Source organism: Podarcis raffonei, chromosome 1, assembly GCF_027172205.1.
Source record: "Podarcis raffonei isolate rPodRaf1 chromosome 1, rPodRaf1.pri, whole genome shotgun sequence".
Classification (NCBI taxonomy): domain Eukaryota; kingdom Metazoa; phylum Chordata; class Lepidosauria; order Squamata; family Lacertidae; genus Podarcis; species Podarcis raffonei.
In genome coordinates, this window is record NC_070602.1 from 112,644,496 (window position 1) to 112,665,658 (window position 21,163).

The window sequence follows — 21,163 nt, forward strand, 5'->3', positions numbered from 1 at the left end:
TTGTAGGCAAAATAAATATTTTATTGGCATAACAGCCCCTTTTAATATGAAAGCCCTTATGTCCATTCCAAATGCACTTTGACAGACTTTTCTCATAAAAGATAGTTATAGTTTTACTAGTTTTGATTATGCATTCAACACAATCTTGATTTTATTAGTTGAAAACACATTTAAAAAACAAAACCACAGAAACATAAGGAATCCCAGTGGCAATAATCCAGACATTATTAAACCTTGAGTTTCTAGCATCCCATTGACAAAAAAAACATGTAAAAGAAACCAAAAACCCTGCCAACATACAATTTCATCTGTTCTGATACATGCCATTTTCCCTGGGCCATAGTAAAACTTCAGAAAAAGGGGAACAATTCCTTCTGATTCCCCCACAACAACAGCATTATCCACTTAGAAAAACCCTCTAGTGTTTTCTAGACTTGTTTTATTAAAAGGAGAAAAAGGCTGCCTCCTGATACCGTTGAGAAGTCATTAATATATATTACGGATTTTTAAAACAATACAAAGCACGCCCCCAAGGAGAAAGATTAAAGAAGCAGAATTTTTTATTTATTTTTAAAAGGTGTCTACTGCTCAAAGATAGGGCTCTCGGTGTAAGCATTCTTAGTAGTTTTACATAAGTTCATTTAGCTCTCTAAACTCTTTGCAAACAATAGCTTCTCCCAAGAGTTACACCATTTTAAAACAACAACAACACAACAGGTTACTCTCCTCTTTTGAAGTGGCACTTGGTAACAGCAGTGAAAATAGTTACTATAGTTGTTTCAAGCTCTCAGAGTGAATCAGTTATTGCACAGTTAAATACCTCACAGAGGTCAGTGGGTTTTTACATATATATAAAATAACAATGACAATCCTAGGCTATTTATAACTGGGGTAGATCAAGGAAGTCTTCAAGTTTTACGAGGAACACCTCTACAAAGAAATAATTATAATTATAATAATAATAATAGCAAGACACTATGCACAAATGAACCGTAGGAATGTACAAATAAATATTAAGGCTTGGAAGATGGTTCATGGGCAGTAGTAAGATGTAGAGTGTCCCAATCGGAGCAGAGGGAGCTGAAGTGGAACATTAAGCAGCACAAAACTACGGACTGTATACAGTAGCCTTCACTTCTGTCCTCCTGAGTGCAGGCAGACACGCCCATCTAGCCTTCCAAAAGGAGAATTCCACAGTGTCCCTGGACCACATGCCAACCTGTCGTTATGGGGGGGGGGAGAGTTATTGCATGATTGTCATTTCAAATCAAAAACAAACATATTTATTTGGTGAAAGCAACAACATGCATCTCAACACCCGGGACTCACAACTTGCAGACTCAACACATAGAATAAGGGAAGAAGAAGAACATACGTTTAAAGAAGATTGGAAAATATCTATTGAATATATGGGAAATAATTGTGTACAGCTGAAAACGCTGGCAGCTTTAAGATAAATTCAACAGTGTAAATAAGTTTTGATGGGTGCCATAATGGGATACTGAATGGTATAGTTTTTGTAAAATATGCAGGGATTTATGGTACGTAAAATGAACTATGGAAAAAGAAGAAGGGAAGTCACTGATATTTTAAGGACGTAAAATGAGTATTTGAAATTGTAAAACAGAAAATTTAAGAAAAAATATATATATTATATATAACACACGCCCCTCAACACCCCAGGGCTAATGGTTTGGAATCCACCCACTGGTGGCCAAGCACTGTTGCTAGAGTCAACTTTGAGAAAGTGGACGCAGTGGTGCAATTCTGTAATACTCAGCCCCTAATCTTAATGGCATTCTTTTCTGATGTAATTTGCATGGTCTTTCCCCACCCTCCTGCAAGCACTTACTGGCATGCAGCAACACTGAAATATTTACCTGTAGTACCGATTCACGGTTGCGTTTCTTGCTTAGCGTTAGCAGATCTGCTAGGGGAAGAGACAGCTGCTAACAGTCCACTTACAATTTCCCGCCTGATTTCACCGACGATAGATTCTTTGATCTGAAAAGAAGACATTTCAGGTTTGCCTACATTTACCATACTTCCACTATATTTGTAGCTCACTGAAGCCTAAGCACAACTGCATAGGTTGGGCCAATCCCATTCATTTTTTCCTTGTGGAATTGGGGAAATGTGGCAGTAGGCAATTTTCCAGGGTTATATTGCCAACAAAGGTTCATATAGTTAAAGCTATGGTTTTCCCAGTAGTGATGTATGGAAGTGAGAGCTGGACCATAAAGAAGGCTGATCGCTGAAGAAGTGATGCTTTTGAATTATGGTGCTGGAGGAGACTCTTGAGAGTCCCATGGACTGCAATAAGATCAAACTTATTCAATAAGATTCTGAAGGAAATCAACCCTGAGTGCTCACTGGAAGGACAGATCCTGAAGCTGAGGCTCCAATACTTTGGCCACCTCATCAGAAGAGAAGACTCCCTGGAAAAGTCCCTGATGTTGGGAAAGATGGAGGGCACAAGGAGAAGGGGACGACAGAGGACGAGATGGTTGGACAGTGTTCTCGAAGCTAACAGCATGAGTTTGACCAAATTGCAGGAGGCAGTGGAAGACAGGAGTGCCTGGCGTGCTCTGGTCCATGGGGTTACAAAGAGTCAGAAACAACTAAATGACTAAACAACAACAACAAATCCGCAACACCATACATTTGAAGCATATGGCTTTCCCCCAACTTATCCTGGGAACTGTAGTTTAAGGATGCTGGGAACTGTAGCTCTGTGAGGGGGTAAACTACAGTTTCCAGGTTTATTAGTGGGGAAGCATCTGCTTTATTAAATGTATGGAGTAGATGTGTCCTAAGTTCTGTACTGTGCTTTTAATCCTACAAGAATATTGTTGGAGGTCAACACTGAAGGAGGGGGGTCAGTACTGAGAAACAGACCCACAAGTGCAGAATAACCTAGGAGCCAAAGACGAGGAATAAATTGGCAGATACCTAAGCCAGGATGACCATTGTTGTCCAAAAACTCAGCCCTAACAGAAAGCCTTTTATCGTTCTTCCTGTCTATGAGGACCCAATGGGCAGCAGGGGGCAGGAGGGGTGTGGTTGGAGAATGAGCCAGTTTAGTGCTTATTTAATGCCCAGGAAATTGCTCCCAACTGCAGCCCTGGTGGCTGACCACAAGGAGCAGCGCTCTGCAGAGAACCAAGGGTTCTGCATTCCAGTGCTGGCGGGATTGCCACTTAAGGGACGAATGCTATTCACCCAAGAATACAAAGCCTATAAATAAATTGGGTGCATTCCGAAATGAAGTGACAAAGGCTTCCCAAATTAGCGGAGCTAATGGATGAGCAAGCAAGAGAAAGGATCCATCTGTGTGGAAAGGAACAGGCAACTTGTGTTCTATTCCTGGCTTTGCTACAGCCAGGCTTCCTGTGTGACCTTGGGGCAGGATGCTGTCTCTGCGTCCAAGCTTCCTCGCTGCAGTAAGGGATGTTTGCAAAGAATCCAACTTTGCATATAGAAAGTGGCACACAAGAAAGAACACCAACGGACCTGCAATCAGTCTGATTTTAAAAAATGTTTTACACGTAAGTGTAAGACCTGCCACTCTTTCTAGAGAAGCTTCTTCAAAATAGAGGGTGATGTCCAATGATTTCAATGGGTCTATGCTGAGAATGATTAATGTTGGCTATCACCCAAAGGTGCCTTGAAATGCTCACATTACTTGCCTCTCACCAAGGCACTAGTGTGACTTTGCAAAAGTGCACCAGTGTCTTGAAAAGCTAAAATGGAAAGTATCAAGAAGCAGACGATTCAAATCAAGTATTCCTGAAACAATTTGATTCAAGATACTATTCCCCAATAACCAGATTTCTTTTAAGTAGAGAACACTAGCTCCATTCTTATTTTATTTTATATTTTGCATTTATATTCCCTAAATAAGAAAGCAATCTGCATTTTCTTCGAAGCAAGAGAGAACAAAGTTAAGTGTCTTGGCATTTTTGTCGTTTTCTTCTGTGGGAGTATAGAGAAAAGGATAGCGGGTTCCTTTTCATTCCAGTAAAAAGATACAGGTCAAAAGCTCACACACATTACAGTCTATTCTGGCATGCTCTGGAACACTGAATACTGTTTATGCTGTTTTCTCCAACAAGCCAAGATAATTCATGTATACAGAGGGAGAGGAATTGTTCAGAATGCCATGAGTTTAACATTTGTGAAGAAATATCAAGAATGCATATTAATGAATTTCCCTGCAATGGATTCATTCTGCTTTGGGAAGCAAACAATGCAAGACAGATACTTTTGGTATTTATGAGATGCAAAGGGATATACTAAACAAATCGGGTGCCAGCATTAAACAAACCCACTCTGTAACATACACACAATGTGTGATTTGGCAAACTTCTGTGTTTAAGGGACTAGCGACACAATGGGACTTACATCTGAGCAAACATGAGAAGAACTGAATAACCTTTATGGCATTAGTCCTTAGACCATAACAGCACCAGACTTTCTCCAAAGCCCAGCATTGAATATGAGACTCTCAGGGAAAGATCACATCCTCTGTATGCAGGAGGTCTCAGTTCAACCCCTGACATCTCTTGATAGTGTTGGGAAAGATCTGAACTAAGGCTGGGCCAAAGAAGAAAGAAAGCTTTCCAACTGCTGCAAACAGTAACCTGATGGCTTCCCTCAAAGAATCTTGGAAACTATAGTTTGTTAAGGTTGCCAAGAGTTGTTAGGAAATCCCTATTACCCTCACGGAGTTACATTTCCCCATTTCCTGGGAAGAGGGATTGATCATTAAACTACCCTGGGGATTGGAGTTCGGTGAGGTCAATTGAATCTTCTTAGCCACATTAAGAAGAAAACATTGAGATCAAACGCTCCTGTCAAAAAAATGCTAGCCAGCCTGCTGCTCACCTCTCGTATGACTTGCTGCAGTTCATCATTCTCCACACTTCTGTGAATTTCTTCAACCGCAGGCACAAGAGGGATCTTTTCAAGTTTCTGCTCCACTTCCGACCTGGACGTTGTGTGTCCCTCAGAGCTTTCAGGAGGCTGCCCTGTTCCTGCTCTTGCCGGTGGAGAGGGCATCAAGGCCACACACGCTCGGTAGATTTTTTTGCTTTGGGGCTTGGCCTTCCCCATCATCTCAGATGAGTGTGCACTGTCTTTTCTGCTGGCTTGGCTGGAACAGACTGAAGAGGAGTCAGAATGTCCGTGATCAAAGGCACATTCTGAGCCGTCAGCCGGCGGAATCTCCATTCCAAGTTCTCCCAGACCCAACCTCAGCTCAGACTTCAGAAATGACTGCTCTCGAATGAGTTCAGAGACCTACGGAATTACGGGAGGTGGGGGAGAAAGACAAGACAACTGCTTTACTCACTGTCTTGTGAGACAGGCAAAACCACAAATGTATGCTGGAACAGGAGCACAAAAATTCCGCCTCATCCTTGGGCTACAAGCCATGCCTTCAACCCTACTGGAACGCACTGCGTCTCAGAATAGCCAAAGGCCTAGCATGAATTTGACAGCATCCCCAATATCTCATATGTTCTGTACATACATTTATTCCAATCCATTCCATTCATGTATCACTGCCAATGAAACATCTCAATGTGACTGGAAAATACCACTGCCTTCACTTCCAGCCTTTGTCTTGGTTACTTACCGGCTCCATCACATTCAGTGAAGAAGGGCACGACAAGTTATCAGTGCTTCTGCTCCCATACATGCCCTGGAAGAAAAAGAAAACACAGAAATTAGGGGTTGTTAACATTTTCGGGAGCTCTCAAAACTGCTTCGTGGCCTGTGCCACACCACCAACTTTCTGAGAAAACAAGGACCCAGAGAGCCTTTTATGCTACCTCTGCATTTATGATTCCAGGACATAGTAAGGAAGAAAAATATTTAAAGAGCCGTAAGAGTTTAAAGTTGATGGACCCTGTTAGTCAGGACTCAGAGACAACCAAACGAAATCAGTGGACTTAAGTAGCTTAAGTTCATCAATTTCAGTGGATCTATTTGGCACAACTTACTTGGTTCTTATTCTTAGTCCCCCCCCAAAAAAAACCATGTTTCCTTTTCCTCCTCAGACCCATCCCTGGGTCTTCTAAACCTTTGGAATCTCCAAGGAAAAGCAACCTGAATCTGCAGAGGTCACCATTTGGTTATCAGGTAACCTGTAGTCAACTGAGCTATTCTGTCTAGAACTTCCCCCCTCAGATGGGAGGAAAGGGACAGAGTTTGGATATGCTACATGCTCTTTAGTTTAGTTTCTTTTGACCCCTCATTCAAACGTAATAGCTCCGTTCATATGATTAAATTCTTGACACACATGCAGCCCCTTTGTTTCCCCTTCACATGAGTGGACACAAGAAACCATTGTTTGTCGTTTGGGGTGGCTTCCATATCCAGGCTTCTTTGGAAGCCATGAACCCCAGTTCTCCACTCACATGTAACAGAAAGCTGCAGTCAGCTGTAGCTTCCTGGTTTGTTTCCTTGCTGAGACAAAGGGAGGAGTGAAGGAGATGTAACAGCTCAGAATTATCCTAGCTTATTAAGCCAGGATTGGGCCACTGTCAATATAAGCCTCTATCATTTTCTATCTCAGGTTTGTTCATATGAAGAATGCCAGAGAGATCAAGAGGCTGGAAGGTTGATCTGGATCATTAGTGGATTATTGAACTGGATCATTAGTGACATCTGGGCTACACCACCCTAAAATACATGGGGAAATGCTTCCAGAGCAAGTTGTGAGCCTAGGGGAGAACACAGGCCATGTTTTATGCCTGTTGGTATTGACAGAGCAACGCAACCCCCAACTTCTTCTTGGCCTACAAATCCAAGCCCAGTTGCCTGTCTCTTAGTTTTTTAACAATAAAGGAGTACAGTGGTACCTCGGGTTAAGTACTTAATTCGTTCCGGAGGTCCATTCTTAACCTGAAACTGTTCTTAACCTGAAGCACCACTTTAGCTAATGGGGCCTCCTGCTGCTGCCATGCCGCCGGAGCACGATTTCTGTTCTCATCCTGAAGCAAAGTTCTTAACCTGAAGCACTATTTCTGGGTTAACAGAGTCTGTAACCTGAAGCGTATGTAACCTGAAGCGTATGTAACCCGAGGTACCACTGTACAAATACCCACAGGACAGACTCAACCATTCTGCTGAATGTGCATGTCCTCACCATTCTGAGGCTGTGGGCTACAGGCCATCAATCTGGGCTTCCCTCTTCCCACTGACTTGAAAATTTGCTTAGCATGTCTGATATTGAATTCCATTAGCCTCTGGAACATGGATCCACATGAAAAAACACTCTGCCCCAAAACAAAAATGCTTAATGTGGCTGTTCTAATGCTTGGTGGCATAACAGAGTTCTGGGTGTTGGGGGAATAACTCACCCCATAGAAGCACCCAGTGCTTCTACATCCCTTGCAGAGATATATCTGCACAGACGGACTGTGACAAGACATACCATGGGTGTTTGTTGCCTGTAAGGTGAAGACACGTGAATATTCCTAAGCTGCTCTTCGAGAGTAAGAAGGCGCTCCTCTAACTGCATTTCTAATTCCTGAAGCTCCATGCGGACAGATTTCCTCAGGGTCTGGAGCTGATCAGCTTCGTATCTAAATCAGAAGCAAAGAAAATGGAAAGGGGAATATACAGAGCACAAATAGGCATATCACCCAAAGCAGTGGAGGGAATGATAACATATCAGTCCAGTGTTATGCAGATATATGCACTTTGACATGAAAATATATAGCAACCAAGAAAAGGGAACAGAGGAAAGAGGGAAAGATGGAATGTGTGCATTCCACAGGAGTGCATGGGGCTTTACTTTTGGTTTTGCAAACTAATGAGGAAAATCCACTGGAGATGAAATTAGTAAAAAAAACAACAACTAATCCCTTAGGGCGGGGAACAAGACTTCCAGAGCTTAACTAGTATGTATTTAGCAAATCTGTAAATTAAATGCTATATATAGGTTTGGATGTGGTCCAGGTATTTATTGGGAGCAGTGTATTATATAAGCAAGGGAGAGAGCTGGTCATGCAGATGCCGTAATACATGGATGGGAGAGTGAAGCAACCCTTTTCTTTCCTTACAGAATCGACAGTGAAAACGAAACGGGATTTCAGTGGAACTAGGCTGGCTTGAAGGGCTACTATGCACGTAGCAGACATCAGACAAGAAACTCATGAGCAGAGCCTTAGGCTAGGCCTGGGAAGACACACACTCAAATCTTCACTCACTCATGACTGACCTTGAGCTCAGTCACCCTTTCTCAAGCAAACCTTTACCACAAGCCTATTGAAAGACTAAGATGGGGTGGGGAGAAGAAACTTAGGGCACATTTATCTCTTTAGGAGGATGGCAGATGTGTGTGTAATAAAATGAGTATCTTCAGAAACAAATAGTTCTACGGAACCTCACCACAAGGTGGCTATAAGGGTGACTGGTATAATCCGGAGGGAAATTCTGAGACCACCCCAGTGTGGTGAAGTGGTCTGAGTGTTGGACTAAGGTAAAAATAAAATAAAAGGGAAAGGACCCCCGGATGGGTAAGTCCAGTCAAAGGCGACTATGGGGTGCAGCACTCATCTCACTTTCAGGCCAAGGGATCCAGCGTTTGTCCGCACACAGCTTTCTGGGTCATGTGGCCAGCATGACTAAACCGCTTCTGGCGCAACAGAACACCGTGACGGAATCCAGAGTGCATGGAAACACCATTTACCTTCCCGCCACAGCGGTACCTATTTATCTACTTGTACTGGATTGCTTTCAAACTGCTAGGTTGGCAAAAGCTGGGAAAGAGCAACGGGAGCTCATCCTGTCACAGGGATTCAAATCACCAACCTTCCAATCACCAAGCCCAAAAGGCTCAGAGGTTTAGACCACAGCAGCACCCGCACCCCATAGTGTTGGACTAGGAGCTGAGAAACCAAGGTCTAAATCCCGACTCAGTCATTCAGTTCACTGGGTGATCTTGGGCCAGCCACAGTCTTGAAGTCTTAAGCTATTGCTTCACAGCGAGGACAAAAATGGAAGGGTTGAGAAGCATGCCACCTTGAACTCCTTGAGGAATAAATAAAATGAAAATCCATCCCTTTCCAAACATCTAAACATCCTATGGACTAGGACCCTTGAAATTAATGCCCAAACAAAACGAAACCCCAACATCAAAAAGGATCTTACCAAGAGGGCAGAGATCAGAGCAAAAGGGAGGAACAGTTGGTCTTGACAGAAGCACTCTGAAGAGAGTGGAGAAGAGGTGGCAGAACAGAAAGACCGGCATGGAGAAAGTTGCAGCAATCTAACTGTGAGTGATGATCAGAAGCAAAGTGGCAGAGTCAGAATGCAAAAGGCCGGTTCTAAATGCGCAGAAGAGGAAGGAGAAGGAGCGTGCTTTAGGATTAACTGAAGGCTGCGCACCTAGAAGAAAAACAGTGCTTTTGAGAAAGAAAGAGAACAGATGCGAAAGGTTTTAGTAGAAATAGAAAAGGAACCTGCATGTGAGCACAGATATAGTAAACAAGTTGCTTGGGTGAGAACACCCCCCTACCCCACTCACCTCTCTTCCTCTGTCATGTGCTGATAAACAGTGGTTTGCTGACGCAACATGGACAATTCCAAATCCATCATTTGCGTTCTAAACAGGTTTAGGTTCCTTCTCACGGCTTGAAGATCTTGGAATGTATTCTAGACAGATACAGAGAAGTATTTATGTTCAGAACTCTGTGTAAATACATAACAAGAGCTCTGCCAAATCAGACTAAAGGCCCCTCCAGGACAGCACCCTGTCTTCACAGTAGCCAAGCAGATGGCGACGATAGTGATGATTCACTTGTATATTGCTTATGTCAAAATGCCTTCTATGCAGTTTACAGCTACAGTTCCCCAACTATAAAAACCAATGCATAACTAAAAGAGACAAAAACCATTCCGCCAGGGCACTAAAACAACCTCAAAAATTAAAATATGCAATAATACAAAAGAGAAGTCCACAAACAGGACATGAGCTCTCTTCTCACTTGCAATTCCCAGAAACTGGTATTCAGAGGCATACCGCCCTCTTGACACTGGAGGGAATAAAGAGCCACTATGACGCAGGTGGCGCTATGGGTTAAACCAGAGCCTAGGACTTGCTGATCAGAAGGTCGGCGGTTCAAATCCCCGTGACGGGGTGAGTTCCTGTTGCTCGGCCCCAACCTAGCAGTTCGAAAGCACGTCAAAGTGCAAGTGGATAAATAGGTACCGCTCTGGCGAGAAGGTAAACGGCATTTCCGTGCACTGCTCTGGTTTGCCAGAAGCGGCTTAGTCATGCTGGCCACATGACCCGGAAGCTGTAAGCCGGCTCCCTCAGCCAATAAAGTGAGATGAGCGCCGCAACCCCAGAGTCGGCCACGACTGGACCTTTAAGGGGTCCCTTTACCTTTACCTTTACCTTATGGCTGGTAGCTATAGCCTTGTCTTCCATGAATTCCATGAGCCCAATCTGCCAATGGATTGTCTTCATAGAGACAATTTGGGCTCTGGACTGGGGCTCAGCAACTTAGAGCCTATTGGTGGAGTCAGCCATCTCAGCACCACACCTACGGCATCCCCATGACTTCCCTGTCCTTTGCCCTTGAAAACCACCCAGAGGGAGGGAGGGAGGGAGAGGGCTGGATACATGGAGTAGAGAACTGCAACATCTCTTTCTTTGTCCCTATCTTCTAAAGATGGGAGGGGAGAACCCAGATGAAAGGACATTCCCATTTTATACATATATATAAGCGCAATTTTATCTCAAACACAGAACATGGATGAAGAATAAAAAATGCCATTTACTTCATAGAGAGGTAGAATAGAAGATCTCTGAGTACTGTAAGGGGCTGTAGTGAGGTCAGGACTTCTCATCATAGCATTCTAGAAAGGGAAGAGAAGAGATCAAAACAAACATACATTTTAACAGCTTGGTGCATACGACCAATTAGCAATAACATGTCAATACAACAGTCATGAACACAACAAACTTTTCATGCTATTGCACCAAAAAAGCCCAACAAATTTTGATTTTTACCTCTTGAAATATGGCAACCCTAACTCTGGGGGACTTGCACAAAAGCTCAGCAGCTTCAGCCAACTTCCCTGACCGCTGATGTTTAAATATATGGTACTAAATATACCAGTAACTTTGAATATTTAAGAAAATATCAAAGATGTTCTGTTTTATGTTTAAAATAGTGATCTCTTAATTTTGAGGTTGTCTTATACATTGGGGCGTCTTATACAAGGAAAAATACGGTAGGTCGTTTGCATTTGCCCTGTTTTTCTTTAACAACTTCGTGAGTAAATGGGCTGGCACTTCAAGCAAGGCCAAACCTTGGCTTTCATCCTCAACTCTGGGCCCAGCCCCCTCACACCTAAACAGCAGCCACCTGTGTTACAGCCAATGTTTCTGGCAGTGATACCCCTGCCACCCCTCCAAATCACAGATATGGAAACACTGAAGCCCCAAATATCTAAAATCTGAGACTGGTCAGATTTGTTGCACCTCTTCAATTCTGCTGGGTGTGTGTATTCAAACCAGCAAGGCCCCAGAAGCCTTGCAAGGTGGTATAGTCCTATGGATGGCGGTATCATGTGTGCCATCTGAATTAGCTCTGTGCACCTGTGTGAAGAGCAAATTCCAACTAAGAAGAGGAATGGATTTAGATTCAAAAATCCAATTTGGCAGTGAAATTTCTGGGTAAGAAGCCAATTGGTGCAAGGCAAAACTTCCCACCTGCGATTTTTGTCCTTCCCCCAAAGGACTAAGAGCAGCCCATAGGCAACTGTCTACTCTGCGAAATAGACTGAGACCAAATGCCTTCTTCAAGGCCACAGTGAACTTCACAATTAAGCAGGGATTTGAAGCACAGGTCAATGAAGTCTAAGTCCAACGCTGTAACCCCTGCGCAAACTGGCTCATAATATTCTGGTTAAGATACAAGTACCAAATCAAAACTGTGCTATGATGATAATGATACGTGCTGCATGACAGACAAAGGAGCTTTTCCTCAGACTTAAAAGTATCTAAGACGTTAGTGTGCAAGTAGCAAGGCTTCAGATAGCATTATCTACACAAACCCAAATATGTCTAAACAGAAACACACAGAGGCAATACCGCCAAACTCCTAAAGGATGGGGAAATGTAGCAAGTCCAGTGTAGGTCTAGGAATTTTATTAACTATGGACACCATGGAAAAGAATGCATTTTACAAAATGGAATGAGTAAAGCTGTGTCAGATCCCTGGGAAACTCCTGACTGGAAAAGCAACTATGTTCATTCCAAACTTTCATATGATAAAATGAGGCTTCCGATTGTGAAAGCCTATTCAAAAAAAGGTGAACTTTCCCCAGCTCCAGAACGGAGTTTATTGCATCTGGCAAGCATTTTAGAACATGACAGGGCTGTTAAGTACCAAGTGGAGGGAAATCTTGGGATTCGTTCTAGGCGGAGGTTGCGAAAAGGAAGTTACTTAATCAAAATTTATTGCAGAGCATTAAAATAGTCTGAGCTTTCGAATTAGCAGTTTTGCACATGAAACACATGGCTGCAAAACTTAAGCCGCCTAGCCTATGTCTCTCAGGCTTCATGAAGACTCTGCAGAAATATGTATGGCATTCAAATATTGTTGTTTTATTCTAATTTATGTGTGTGAACGGGGCTTGGCTCTTATGCATTTCACACTTGCCTAAACCAGGCTGGCCCTCAATATAATGACATCTGGGGAATGGGAGATGGCTCAGATTCACAATCCTGCTCAAGGACTCTCTAGATGAGAGGAGGAGAACTTGTGACCCTCCAGACATCCCTTTGTTATAACTCCCATAAGCCCTAGTGAGCATGGCCAATTATCAGGGACAATGGGAGTTGTGATGCAACATTTCCACACAGCTGTACACGGCATGCATTAGACAATTAGTGGAGACCAAACTTGCCCTTCTGCAAAGTTTACCTCCCATTACTTATCTTGTCCTTGAAGGGACTCTGTCAAGCTCCTGACCTGAGCAATGCCAACATTCCCCAGGGCACAGAATACCAATGGCTTACACTTCATCAGATGCACTGGAGTATAGAACTAACAGAACAGAACTATCTTCTCAAGCCTCAATTTAATAATATTAATAAAAGCAAGGCCTTTAAAACATTTGCATATAAAAGATCCCGAGTAGGAAGAAATCTACCATATTTTTTGCCCTATAGGATGTACTTTTTCCCCTCCAAAAATGAAGGGGAAATGTGTGTGTGTCCTATGGGGCGAATGCAGGCTTTCGCTGAAACCTGGAGAGTGAGAGGGGTCGGTGCACACCGAACCCTCTCGCTCTCCAGGCTTCAGGAAGCTATCTGCAAGCCTTGCAAGCCCGGCGGGAGTTGCCGCCGGGCTCTCCAGGCTTGCAGGCAGCAGCCTGCAGCCCGAAGCACGGGGCGCCCTCCGGAGGGCACCCCGTGCTTCGCGCAGGTGTCCGCAAGCCTTGCGAGCCCGCCTGTTCTGGGGGCTGGGGTCGGGGGAAGCTCAGGCTTCCCCCGCTCCAGCCCCGTGGCTGGGGGGGGAATAATTTTTTTTATTCATTTCCCCCCCCAAAAAACGAGGTGCGTCCTATGGGCCAGTGCGCCCTATAGGGCGAAAAATACGGTAATTCATGCTTCAAAGAACTGAGTTTTTGTACGTCAGCTTTGCCATGACTGTATGAAAGGCAACGTGACTCAGTTGATAAGAGCATTAAACTTAGATCTGGGGAGTCAAATCCCAACTTAGTCATGGACTCAATGGAATGTTTGGGCAGCGGCATCCAATGTGGTGCCTTCTAGCTGTGGTGGACTACAACTTCTATCAGCACAGCCAGTGGTCATGGATGATGGAAATTGCAATCCGTAACACCTAGAGGGCGTTATGCTGGCAAAACCAGTCTTTGACAAGCTTTCCCCTTTGCCAGCAAAATCAATTACATGTGGAAACCCTAAGTGCCACGGGGAATCCCAAATTTAAACAAACCACCGAACAGCGGTTGTGCATGCCGTCTTTCTTTTTAGCAACCAAAATATGCGCCCTCCAAACAGACATATGGGGGGTGTATACAGACTGCAGCCATGAGCTAGTTTACCTGTGAAAGGTTTTGCAAAGAGTTCCTGATGTCGTGCAAGACTCTCCTCAGCTGCATTTCGACCGTGGAGGGCGAATGCATGGCCTGAGCTTGGCGCCGGTGCCCAGCGTGCCTCAGCGAGTAAGGGCAGCTGAACGGGGAAGGCAAACCACTGCAAGACGACCCAGGGGTGCTTGGGATGCTGTGCGTACTGAATGTTCTCATATGCGCGCATAAGGGCCTGTCTGGATAGTCAAACTGAAGGGAATGTAGCGAGCATGACGACTGAGACATATGAGCCGGGAGGTGCAAAGGGCAGCTCTGTATTCTGCTCCGACACGGTTCATCCGCCGCCTTGTTCAATGCAGGCTGGGAACCTTCTTTCCTAAGGGATGATGGTGCAATGAAAAGTGTGGATTTGCACCTGGGGGGACTGTCGTCTCTCTCCTCAGGGGGCTTCTCTTCTGTGTGCTCCTCCTTCCCCTCCTGTTCAGGAGTGTCATACTTGTAAGTAAAAGATGGGGGGCTACAAAATGTCTGTTTTCCTGGAGTGAGCTGGACATTCACGGAGGAGACAACTTTCACCGGGTTCAGTAGTGCAGATGGGAGAGACTGGGAGCGCCTCAATGGATAGTCCAACTCAGAGATCCGATGCCTTTGCTTGAAAAGAAAGTCTTTCGATTTGAGCAGCGAGCGACCGGCTCTGGAATCAGACGAGCCACTTATCCTCCTCTGGGCTCTTTGCAAAGCAATGCTAACCCGCTCAGTGGACGAAGGAGATGAACTGCTGCTTTCTATAGAAGACATCGATTTAAGAATATGGTGCGTTTTATACTGAGGAAATTCGTACTCGCTGCTTTTATCTGCGTCGCTCTCTTCACTGCCTTCTTCTAGCACTTCAGACTCTCCCTCCTGTGCAAGAGCATCTTCATCTTTTCTAATATACCCTCCTTGGCCAAACTCTGTATCTCCTCTGGTCTCAGCCTGCCCAGTTTCGCCTTCTAGAACTTTCCGACCTTCTCTGGCGTCGCTCCCAGAAACCGCTTCCCTCTTCCGCTGCTCCACTTCTGTGCGGAGGAATTTCTCCTCATCAAGCTCATTAAAATAGGACTGCTCATCTATTGGCGTTTTGAGTTCTTCACTGTAAGATGTCACCGTTGTCTCGCTGTCGCAGCTGTCAGCGCTGCTTCCCATGGCCTGCAATGACTCGTGTCCCTGTCAGGAACACAATGAGAACAGGGTGGTGAAGAGACAACAAAAATACCAAAACATTTGTACCTTTATGCAAATAACTTTTAAAAAATGAAATAAAAAGCAAAACGAGTCCATAAGATAGCTGGATTGGAGAAAGAAGCATTCATGAGAAAATAAAGCAAGGCTGGTCAAATGTTTAATCCACTGAATTCTCTAATATACAACACAGTGAGGTCCAGTGTGGTATAGTGATCACAGTGTCAGATCAGGATAGATGAAGTAAAGGTAAAGGTAAAGGGACCCCTGACCATTAGGTCAAGTCGTGACCGACTCTGGGGTTGCAGCGCTCATCTCGCTTTATTGGCCGAGGGAGCCAGCGTACAGCTTCCGGGTCATGTGGCCAGCATGACTAAGCCGCTTCTGGCGAACCAGAGCAGTGCACGGAAACGCTGTTTACCTTACCGCTGGAGCAGTTCCTATTTATCTACTTTGGACATTTGACATGCTTTCGAACGGCTAGGTTGGCAGGAGCAGGGACCGAGCAACGGGAGCTCACCCCGTCACGGGGATTCGAACTGCCGACCTTCTGATAGGCAAGTCCTAGGCTCTGTGGTTTAACCTACAGCGCCACTCGCATCCCTTAGGATAGATGAAACCCAGGTTCAAATCTGCACCTAGCTATGAAGCTCCGTGCTGGGTGAGCTTGGGCCAGCCAGCTTAACCTACCTTGTTCAGACTGTACCAGGAATCTACCCAGCGCTCATGGAAAAATGTGGCATGATCTCAAATGAAACTTTAACAGATGGCATAACAAAAGTCTGTAATTTTATCAAGACAATTTATTTGTTGTTTACTGCTGTGACAATTGTTTTCTCAAAATTTATCTTCTGTACCATGAAAATAAAGAAAAAATGTATTATTATTTTTTTAAAAAATGGGGAGGGAAAGAGAATCACGTTTGCTGCCCTGAGCTCACTGGAGAAAAGGCAGAATATAAACATGGACAATATATTTTCTGCCACTTAAAAAAGAAGAAGAAAAATACCAAACATTATTCTACTCCTTAAAGAAAAATCTGTTTAACAGCAGAGGGCACTAATTTATAATATTTTGAGGTAAGTCATCTTTGGCAATTCAGTCCGGATCCCTTTCCATTTCTTACAGAGAAGCTTGTTGCTCAAGCCAGCAGAAAGGGCTGGAAGTGCACAGGAAAAGACCGGACAGGCAGTCTTTTAAAAACTTCATGGCATAAGCTAAAGCTTGCTTTGCTCAAGCTAACATTACAAGTTTCCTGCCTTTCAATGCCTTCATTCACACAAGCAGAATGTTACTCATGACATTACAGCATTTTACTGCTTGTGAACATAGTCATATGCCTACAAAATACCATATTTTTGCCCAGATCAACACCAACGACTGTGGGGAGGGGACTTGCACATCGATGTGATTTTATCCTGCAAGGCAGATGAGCCCTAATACTTATTTTATAAGCAGGTCAAAACCTAAAACATGGACTTTTAATTTATCTTGGGGCTGATTCCATTTCTTGATGCATGCAACAGGGACCAAAATATACATTTGCAACAAGGACTGAAGTAAACATTTGCAGCGATTTTAAGAAAGTTTTATGCTCACTAAAAGAAGTACACCTACATATAAGCAGCGTAGCATCAGGATAAAAATAATTTTAAAAATGTAGTCAAAGAGAAACAAATAGATTTGTGTAGGGATTTACACAAAATTGTGTAAATGGTGAAATAGGGTTGCCATGTGTCCTCTTTTTCAGGAGTAAAATTTATGTCCAGGTGGATTTTTTAAATTTGCCAAAATGTCTCTGGCTACTCTTTCTGGATGAGACATAGGCATAAATGGTGACTGAAGACTGGCTTTCCTCTTCTCTTCTCCTGCCCCCCCCAGCAATATATCACAGCTTCTATAGCCTACATATAGTAGGGGTATTGAAAATGAGAGTCGTCATAGCATCTTCTTTTTTGCTCGTCAAAATACAGCAACCCTACAAGCAGCATTGCTATTTTCTAGAAGAAAAGGTGCCAGAACTCACCGTGAACACCTCCTTTGTTCTCTTTAGAATGGCAATGGCGCCCACCTGAGAGGGGCTGGAACTGAGTTCAGCCAAGTTTTGGCTGAAGGAAAAGCCCTGATTTGTGGCAATAAAATGAGGAAAGCTTCATGGCTGTAACATTACTGTTACTCAGTCACCAAGAGTCAATAAAAAACTTTAAAATATGCCTAGGACTTTATATATCTCACCCCGCAAACATGTACGCATTGGGGTTTTTTGGTAAAAAATAAGGTTTGTACCTGCAACTGATTCAGCAAGAAGCAGTCTGTGGAAGAATCCTCGGCAAAACCACTGCTGTCAGAATGCTGACTTGCCGATCGTAAGAGCTGGTCTGCGAAAGTGAGAGAAACCAAGAGGTTCAAACAAACTTGTCTGCAGCAGATATTGTGAACCAACACAGACACAAATCTGCATTTAGCTATAAAGAGCAGAACTGCGATGTTTGGCCTGTTCTATCCCAAAGGTTGTGATTTGAAACCGTTTCCCCAAATCACACTGCCAGAACGAGAACTCAAAGAATTTCTACCGGTAGTATGAGAGGAGCCATCTTTCGTTTGAATTCCAGGACGGGCATTGTATAGTTTAGGTAGACACTAATAACCCTCTGGGTTCCCCCTTCCCCTTCCTTCCTGGAAAAGCAGTAACTCTCCAGTTACAGCCTGTAGAGACTTAGAAAATTCTGATCCACGCACAGGTCTACACTATTTGTGACCAATGAAGCCAACAAAGTCAACCAGCTACATGGGGTCTCCCATCAGCAATTCAACCAATGTTTGCTGTCTGGGATACAGAAGCAGGGACTGCCAAACATTGGGCAGGTGCAATATACATGGCTGGAGGCTGCCTTCAGCTTGGTACAACACAAGTGGTGCTGACCTGGTCTAGTAGGAAGAGCTTACGGATTTCTGCTGATTTACTATATTTCCATTGGCTTCAGTGTGATTTGCTCAGTTTAAACAGGCTTACTTAAGTCATTTGCAGATCTGTGTGCCAGGTCAAGTGTCTTTCAAAACTGGACACATCTTGAAATTGAATTCAGCAGACAAATAAATAAAGCAGTCCAAAATATCCTGCTAAAATGATGAATTAAACCTGCTTCTTCCCCACGAGTGACTCCAACCATTAAGAACATTATCTGTGCAGCTCCCCCCCCCCCCGGGCTCCATGTTCTTAAGACATTCTGGTGTATATAACAATGTTGAGATTGGCTTTTGGATTTATTTCCTTGTACTTTTCCTCCCAATGGGAGCATGGGGCAACTAAACACGATACAAGATATCACAATCGTAACAAGCAATAAAATACTGTTTAAAAACACATACATCAAATCCTGCAAAACAAAACAGCAAAAACAGTCAGCAAAAGCAAGGTTGCCATATCCCCAAAAGAGAAAATCCCCCAAAAGTAAAAGTTTTGGGGGGTTTTGTGGATTTTTAAAGCTTTTTTTTTATCACCCTACTTGCCATATATCTGAGTTTTCCCGGACATTTTGCTGATACAGCAAAAATCCGCCTAGATGCCATTTTTGACACCCAATTCCCAGAAGTGTCCATACGTATGCCAGCCCTAGCAAAACTACTGGTCTGTAGACAGGCGTTCCAAACTGAAATTCCTCTTGCAAAACTAAGGAAAACTTTCATTGTTTTTAAAACTGCTGGACACACTGCATTCGGTGCAGGCTGCCATGCTGCCAACCATCTCTTAGCTTATGTAGAGTTTCAGCCATCAAGGGGGCAGTATGCTGAGTACCACTACCTACTTAGTGCAGACTGGCATTTAACATGCAAATGCCCAATTACATCTGGATGCAGTGGAGGACATCACAGAAATCCAAGGAAGCTCAGCATCCTTCCTTAGGAAAGTGCTTTAGCATCTGCTTTGCATGCAAAACCCCCTCAGGTTTAACTCCTGGCATCTCCAAGTAAGGCTGGTAAAGACTCCTGCCCAAAACCCTGGAGAGCCATTGAGAGTTAGTATAGACCAGTGTTGTTGGACTACAACTCCCATCACCCCTAACTAGCAGGGCCAGTGGTCAGGGGTGGTGGGAGTTGTGGTCCAACAACATCCAAGTTTGAGAAACAATGGTATAGACAATAAGGAGCTAGGTGGACAGTCCGACTTGATATAGGCAAGCCTCCTATGTTCAGATGCTGGCAATGGTCACATATAACTGCGTCAATGGATGTTGCTGGATTTAGTAGGTGTCCTTGTAGGCAGGCTGTGTTCTGCACGGGGCAGACCTTTACACATTTCACAAAGTTCTGTTATAAATAAAATAAGCCACAAAGAGGCGTTTTACAACAGAGGTCTCAGGATTCTATGGGGAATTAAAGTGCACAGCTAGAGTAAACATTTTGGCAGGATCCAACTGGAACTCCTCTTTCCCCCTCCCCATCTAAATCGCTTTAAGAAACTGTATAATTTATAAGAAATGGCTGGAAAACGGAGCAGTGAAGTTTCTTAAAAGGTCGATGAAAGGTTTTTAAAGGTTCCATGGAGCTGACAGTCAGTACACTTCTTACAAAGTTGCACATGAAAGAAATAATAACAATTAATCCATCAGGAGCTCTCAAGAGTCTTACAGAGCAGATTAAGTCAAGAAAGCCTTTTAACATTTGAAGCGGGTTCAACTTGCTGCTCATGAGTGTTAATAATTTGATGACTTCACACAAACGTCGTTCAGAGCAGCGGCTACTTTTAGGGGCAAGCTTTCCAACTGAATCGGCTCTCCTGTTAGAAGGTGTTTTAAATTGGCAACGCCTGCAAGAGACTGGACTTGGGAACTCAACTCACAAAAGATATGCCTTATCGCCAAGCTATGGCTCCTCCACGATAGACAAGGGTGACCAAAGTATTTGGTGGTGTTTATTTTTTTTATTTTAGAATGCTTATTTGCAGATACAGTGGTACCTCGGGTTAAGTACTTAATTCGTTCCAGAGGTCCGTACTGAACCTGAAACTGTTCTTAACCTGAAGCACCACTTTAGCTAATGGGGCCTCCTGCTGCTGCCGTGCCACCGGAGCGCAATTTCTGTTCTCATCCTGAAGCAAAGTTCTTAACCTGAAGCACTATTTCTGGGTTAGCGGAGTCTGTAACCTGAAGCGTATGTAACCTGAGGTACCACTGTATAACAAAAAGAAAGGGAGAGGGGGACATTTAAAATATTTTTTTCCAGCAGCCGCAATTTAAACATATAGATTAATATAAGCAGTCCATATGTCTGAATAGAAATCTAAATGAGATGGATTATTATAAGCCCTGTGCTCAAATGTAGAAAGGGCAATGAAATCTTCAGACCATTGAGTAATAGATGTTGGCCTTGCAAAGTAGTAATTGCAAGTTTTTATTAGGCTGGCCTTTGTGAACCACCAAATAATGTTTTTTAAGCATTAAGAACAGTAAAACTAATACCTGCTTTATACCTGAGGGCCCAGTGTGAGCAATGTTCAGAAACAAATAGTCAAAACATTTTCAAAAGAGAGAGAAATGCTCTTATTGGCTGCTTTAAAGGGCACATGAACTCAAAAACACACTGAAACTCAATCCAACAAATTCACATCAGCAAATTCCCCTTTGTAATAATTCTTATCATACATTCCTATCGACTAAACAAACTGGCTTGAACCTGTTACGCCTTAGTCAATTTTGCATTCTGCAGACTCAGATCTAACCCTGAAACCAGAAAAACAGGAGCGAGTTAACGGCATAGCAGTGTCCTACTTGACCCTTAACTTGGTTAGCGGTGGAGGAGCAGGGTCTTCATTTGCAATTTGTTTCATCCCCTGAGGAAACCCTTGGCCTCCAGTATT

At 43.7% G+C, this 21,163-nt stretch overlaps 1 protein-coding gene across 4 annotated transcripts in view; it reads right to left on the reverse strand.

Moving 5' to 3' along the window:
• Window positions 1–21,163, reverse strand: part of ITPRID2 (ITPR interacting domain containing 2) — a 67,130-nt gene continuing 45,967 nt past the window's right edge. For all 4 annotated transcript variants that reach the window (XM_053409518.1, XM_053409527.1, XM_053409535.1 and 1 more), the window contains 9 exons: window positions 17,593–17,684; window positions 14,098–15,291; window positions 10,798–10,875; window positions 9,539–9,666; window positions 7,442–7,592; window positions 5,639–5,704; window positions 4,888–5,301; window positions 1,881–2,004; window positions 1–1,219 (listed from right to left, as the gene is read on the reverse strand). In XM_053409518.1, the coding sequence (XP_053265493.1) occupies window positions 1,894–2,004; window positions 4,888–5,301; window positions 5,639–5,704; window positions 7,442–7,592; window positions 9,539–9,666; window positions 10,798–10,875; window positions 14,098–15,291; window positions 17,593–17,684 (2,234 nt within the window). In that variant the 3' untranslated portion in view covers window positions 1–1,219; window positions 1,881–1,893. The remainder of the gene's footprint in view (window positions 1,220–1,880; window positions 2,005–4,887; window positions 5,302–5,638; window positions 5,705–7,441; window positions 7,593–9,538; window positions 9,667–10,797; window positions 10,876–14,097; window positions 15,292–17,592; window positions 17,685–21,163) is intronic.